The sequence below is a fragment of the Nanorana parkeri genome, unplaced genomic scaffold (genome assembly GCF_000935625.1).
Source record: "Nanorana parkeri isolate BGI_ZX_2015 unplaced genomic scaffold, ASM93562v1 scaffold124, whole genome shotgun sequence".
Lineage (NCBI taxonomy): Eukaryota > Metazoa > Chordata > Amphibia > Anura > Dicroglossidae > Nanorana > Nanorana parkeri.
In genome coordinates, this window is record NW_017306392.1 from 2,007,684 (window position 1) to 2,014,006 (window position 6,323).

At 36.6% G+C, this 6,323-nt stretch overlaps 1 protein-coding gene across 1 annotated transcript in view; it reads right to left on the reverse strand.

Moving 5' to 3' along the window:
- Nucleotides 1–1,285: 1,285 nt before the first annotated feature.
- DMP1 (dentin matrix acidic phosphoprotein 1) overlaps nt 1,286–6,323 on the reverse strand; it is an 8,592-nt gene continuing 3,554 nt past the window's right edge. The window contains exons 3-5 of the mRNA XM_018553554.1: nt 5,948–5,995; nt 4,065–4,361; nt 1,286–3,136 (exon numbers count right to left, since the gene is read on the reverse strand). Of these exons, the coding sequence (XP_018409056.1) occupies nt 1,286–3,136; nt 4,065–4,361; nt 5,948–5,995 (2,196 nt within the window). The remainder of the gene's footprint in view (nt 3,137–4,064; nt 4,362–5,947; nt 5,996–6,323) is intronic.

Below are 6,323 nucleotides of genomic sequence, written 5' to 3' on the forward strand. Positions count from 1 at the left end.
TGATTCTCATGAGTGAGAATTGGTGTTGCTAATTCTTGTGAGTGGTGCCTCAGACATGCCACTTCATAGACTACATTTTCTTGGGTACTACTCCAAAGCACAGAAAGTTGGTCACACCTGTGTGTACTGTACTACTACACTTCTAAACATTTTTGTACATACGCATGCATAAAAGCATGCAAACATATATAAACACACACATATAACTACCCATACATTTACATGTATGTACAGTTACATGTCTATTTAGGAAACTCTTAGTGCTTAAAAACGAGACCTAAAATGCCTCCCAGCATTGTTGCATTGCACATTGCTTCAATTTTATAATCTTTGTATAACAACAGCTTTACATTCCCTTGACATCTGATTTAACCATCTGGGCTCATCTTTTGCACCATAAACCTGACTGGCAGCAGAGAACAAACAAAGCTGGATAATATTTAGTAATGTCTCTTAAGAGGAAAAAAATTGTGCCAGAGCAACCATAGATACACTCAATTTTTCTCTCTCGGTGCAGTGTTCTACATTGTTCAAAAATTGTGATTAGTTGTTGTGGACAAAAAATGCTATCTGAGACGATTGCACATTCAAGCACTTCGATAAATAAGGCCCATCATGACACTGGTCAGTTGGCTAGAATGGGTTGGCTGATATTTATATGCAGTCATATGTGTTTAATCGGTAACACAACTCTATTCTATAGCGCAGAGAGAAGGATGTATAGAGCAGTAACATGGCAACTATACATAATTTACATATAGCTCTACTGACTCCTGTAACCTGATGTGCTTGTTGTTAGGGAACACTGCACTTCATACATTATTCTAGCTCTTTGCTTATTGCTCTGATTTTCAATTACACCGGAAAATAATATACATAGGGCTTTTTGGTAATGGGCATGAAGATTATAAATATACACATTTTAAAAAAATTATATTTCTGACCTAATCAAAAGGCTAGAGTGATCTGTTTTAATGTGGGTATGATGCACAACTCTTCCAGTGTGTTGTAGGCTTTTAGGAAAGCAATATGAGGTATTGTTCTAGAAAAGCATTGAACTGGCTTATGCTGACTTTAATTCATCCTTTCATGAGGAAGACTGATGGTTTTACTTAATTTGTGCTGTGTTAAATATCCAGTGCTTTCAGCTTATTTTAATACTTGACTGTCCAATCCTTAAAGACAACTGCTACATTCACATCAGTGGGCAGATTATGTCTTCTAGTGGAAGTAGATGACTGCTAAAATACCTGTCCGTAACTGTTGGTTTTAATTCTCCCTTATGCTAGTAACCATCTTGACAGTCATTATCATTCCCAATTGCTTTCCTGTTGAAAAAATCAAACATTAACCTTCTACTATCAATTTCAGAACTTTTTGATGCTCTACTGATATCTTCCTCTGAATCACTGGATTCACTTCTATTTCTTACTTCGTCTGTCTCATCATCGCTTTCTTTGGAACTGCTTTCTTGGCTCTCATCACTCTCTGATGTTGTGATGTCTTTGTTATCCTTCTCTGCTGAGTCTGAGTCATTTTCCTCTTCTGTCTCATCTTTGGAAACACTGGAGATTTCTGCTGATTTGCTGGATGATTTACTGTCAGGCAATGTATTATTTCCTAGCACAATGGACCTTAGTTCAAAAGATTTATTGGACTTATTGGTCTCTTTTGACTCACTGCTTCCTCCATGCTCTAATGTGGTATCAGAGTCATCTAATTTGCTGTCATTTGCTGACACATCTTCAGAGTTTTCTTTGCTTTGTGTGTCTTCCCTTGATTCACTTTTGTCTTCTATGGATTTGTCACGAATGTCTTCTTCCTCTGATTTGCTTTTGCTTCCCGTTTCTATTGACTGTTCATGGTCTATTTTCATTACCAATGTTTCTTTGGATTCACTATGGCTAAACACACCAATATTTTCTTTTGATTTACTAACATTCTCTTCTGAAATTGTGATATCTTCTACTGACTTGGTAATGTCTTCATCTGACTCCTTGGACTGGGAGGCATCCTCATTTGAGGGACTAGAATATTCTACTGACAAACTAGTGCCCACTTTTGAATGTTTATCACCTGCTTTTAAATGTACATCTTCCTTTGAGTTAGTGTTAGATTCTGGCGAGTGGGTGTCCTCTGATGAGTGAGTTTCCTCTAGTGAATGAGTGTCTTCTATTGAGTGTGCATCTTCTGCTGAGTGAGTTTCCTTTAGAGAGTCAGTGTCCTCTTGTGGGTGAGTGTCCTCTGGTGATTCAGTGTCCTCTGGGGAGTCAGAGTCTTCTGGTGAGTCAGGTTCCTCTGGTGAGTCAGGTTCCTCTGGTGAGTCAGGTTCCTCTGATGAGGCTGGGTCCTCTGGTGAGCCAGGGTCCTCTGTTGAGTCAGGGTCCTCTGGTGAGTCAGGGTCTTCTGATGAGTTAAGTTCTTCTTTGGAAGCAATATTTTCATTTGAGTGGCTATCATAAACCTTTGATTGCTCTTGTTCACTATGCACCCCTGTATCTAATCCACTTGTTTTTTTAGAATCTCTGTTTTCTAAGCCCATGCGTTTTGCTGACACTTGCTTTTCCTCCCCAGATTTGCTGTTGTGCATGTCAGAATTGCTCAGGATTTTAATTTTGCTGCCCTTGCCTTTTGGACCTTTGGAATTTTTTGATGTCTTCTGCTTTTCTTTCTTCATATTCCTTGTTACGTCTTTGCTTTTTTCAAGAGAGGTACTAGTAACATCCTTGTTAACACTGAGGTCACTGTTAGAGTTTAGTAATGTATTTGAATCATCATTTTGCATGTTGTCTGCATTGGATTCATAGCTATACTCTTGGCTGATAAAGTTATTTTTAAGATTTGTATCCTTGTTTTCATTATTGTCATAGCCACAGTCTTTATTAGTCTCTGTGCTGTCCCCTGCTTTGACACTTACATTATCTTCATAGTCATCATCCTCAGCATCTTTATCATCATGAGTATCTTTCTCTTGATCTTCATCAGTGTCATTGGCTTCATCATCTTCATGGTTATCATCAAAATCAGGGTGGTCACCAGGCTCATATCCTGCTTTGCTGAGATCATGTTTTAACTGATTATTGGCACTTGAAGGTTTGCTGTCATTCTCTGGGTCACTTCCACCTTCTGAAACATCCTGTACAATAAAAGAGCAAAATCATATACCATGACAAAAAAACATTTTCAGTAAACTTTTTGGGGGAAAAAAAATCAGTGTTAATGACACTTCAACACTGTATTAATGCACTTTATTCTTACACTGTAACCAGCTTGTGTTTTTTTTAAAGGTGATTTTGGAAGTAAAATATATGTTTATCTATATAAATTAATATATTAGTTATATTTATACTAATATGAATTTACAAATATAAATATATACTAAATGTATAATATAAGATTGGAACTGTAGACGCATACACTGTATTACAAAAAAATTCAATGTGTATTAAATGTATTTTTAAAAACATATGCAAATACTGAAAACTCTTTTCATATTAGCTAAGTATTCTGGGCCAGCCTGGGCTCTATTGGTTTGCTCAGCGATTTAAGTTTAATATTGTAAAGTATACACAATACAGAACACATAAAAACAGCTGTAACCTCAGGGGCTCCTTCATTGTGGAATGAGCTAGAGTAGGGGAAGTGACTAATGAAACAGAACCGCAGCAGCCATTTTGTTTCCATAGTCAGCCATCAATTGCATGGGTTTTATTCAAGGGGAGAAATTTTCTAAACTGTGTACGTGCTTGAAGCTATTACTATAAAGTAAAATATACAAATAGAGCATACAATTAGGATCTTGGTATTACGATTTTTACTTAGAGTTATGACTTAAAACAAACAATCTTAGCCAAACATGACCTGAAATTTGATTGAAGAACATTCAGCAAAGAAAATGTACAATAGTATGAGCCTGTATGACAGCATGAGCCTGAGTATTGACCTGAAAAACTATGAGACACTTCCAAAAGACTATTTCAATACCATTTTTTTTAAATTGTCTGACTTTCTCCACACAGATAATTTGTGAAATTTCGCCACACAAAAGAAAAACATGGACTTACAGATGTGACATTGTCAGGTGTGTCTTCAGGGCTCCCAGATTCATAATTCTCATCATCAGCATCTCCTGCAGTAGCATGTTCAGTGGATTCTGTCTCCTTATCATCTTCATGGCTGCCATGTAATTCCTTGGAGTGAGTAGGTTTAATGTCTTCTTGGTTATCTTCATCATCAATGCCTATCAGCTGTTCTTCAATATCTATGCTGTCAATATGGTCTTGGTCTACAGTGCCTTCATGTAGTCCACCACTAACTTCATCCGTTTGACGATCAACAGCTGTCTCCTTACTTGAGTCATACTATAATATTTATTCAAAAGGCAGAAAAGGTTCATAAACGTGTAATACGTAAAGGGTGCATCTTTCTTTCATATTCAAAATTACAAGGTATTTTATTTTTAAGCGGATTTTCTTATATGAAATACCTTAAAATGAGATATAATGTAAACAGACATGTAAATAGACGTATTCCTGATGATCTCATATCTATAGGAACAGGCAGTAACCCACTATTCAGGAGAGAAACATTTGGCGCCACTGGCAGGAAGATTATTGAATACATTTGAATTTCTTCCTATGTCAGCCAATATTTCTTACCACTCTTTTGAAAAAAGAAATAGCCTAATGCCAAATAAAGCTAATGCCAAAAAATTGTGTCACTAACAATTTAAGAATATTCTGGGATTCATGAAGTCATTCATAACACTGAATTTTACAATTTCCTTTAGGTTTACCAACAACTGTGTAGTACAACATCCTACTTGATTAACTGTGTATTGAATTTGTTTTTTAAGGTTTAAGGTTCTCATACCACATAGTTGTTGATAAACCTAATGAAGATTTCTGCAATATTGCATACTCAGGTAAACTCCAAGTAAACTCAGGGAGTCTTTCATCCTCAAAAATCACTGACAGGGTTGATGAAAAGAACACCTGACATGGAAAACTAGGGGCTGGTATTCATAATAATTGGTTAAATCTACTTATTTTTACCCTACCTACACAATAGTGCCAGTGCTTAGGTGAGGAGAAGGCAACTGACCTAAACCAACCACATGCACTTTGGAAGGTGATGTCCTCTTCTAGGCACCCCTCTTGAAACTCCCTACTCTGACATTAAAGGACACAAAGGTTAGAGTCCAGGAGATCCACATTCTTTTTTTTTTTCTTGGGTGCGCCTACACAGTGCAACCCCAGAGACTTCCATATGATCATCGCTTGATACAAGATCTGATTGGGAGAACCTTTTGGGGTTTACTGCTCAGGCAAGGCAAAGCAAAATAAGATTTTAAACATACTCACATTGGAAGTTATATAGTAATTTCTTACAGAAAGAAAGAATAGTTCAGCATGAGCCTCTGAATATTTTGTAGTTGGGGTTGTTCAGTTTAGTTAAGTATGCATCTGGGACAGGGGAGTGGGTTAGTTTAGGTCAGGGGTGAAAGATAACTGTACTTTATATGAAAGTACCGTAATCCTTTAACTAGGCAAGATCATTTTTGCGTAACCACCAAAATTTAGCTTTTGCTTCTAAAGAATCCTACATAAAGAAAGGCCCTATAAGAGCAGGGTCATCAACAATTAATGCAGTTGTCTTAGGCCCCAAAGCCAGTAAATCTCTAACAAGCACATGCTTTTGTGTTCATTGACTGGGAAGCGAGTAGCAGAATTAATGTGTAGTAGAGTGTATAGCAGAGTCAAGATGTGATTCTTGAAACTGTATGTCAATAAACCATAGCTGTCTGCTTTATTAAGATGATGTACATATTACCACCTCCTTAAACATGTTTTTATATAATGATATACAATGGTTCTGGTCACATGAAAATCTAATCTTTTTTTTACTGTTTCATGTAAGTATTTGTAGATATTGAAATATTACCAACCTGTTGTTCTGAGCTCCTTAAACTGGATTCTGAAGACCTACTGCCACCCTGTATAAATTAGAAAATAATATTAATCTTACACACTTTTAAATTAGATTCACCAGCTAATACTTTCCCATATTTCCCTTTTTTGTTTAGATTGTAAGACTAAATGCAAGTATATGCAGGACCGGATTTACCCTCCCTGCCGCCCCAAGGCCGGGTTTGGCAGTGCCTCCCCCCGCCGAGGAGAATGCCAACCAGATAGCAGGGGTGGCAGAGTTGGTTTTAATTTGTTTTATGGGTTTTTTTGTTTCTACTTTTTTATGATTTTTTAAATTTTTTTAAATGTTTATTTATCTTGTCATCTTTTATGTTTTTTATAATTATGTAACTT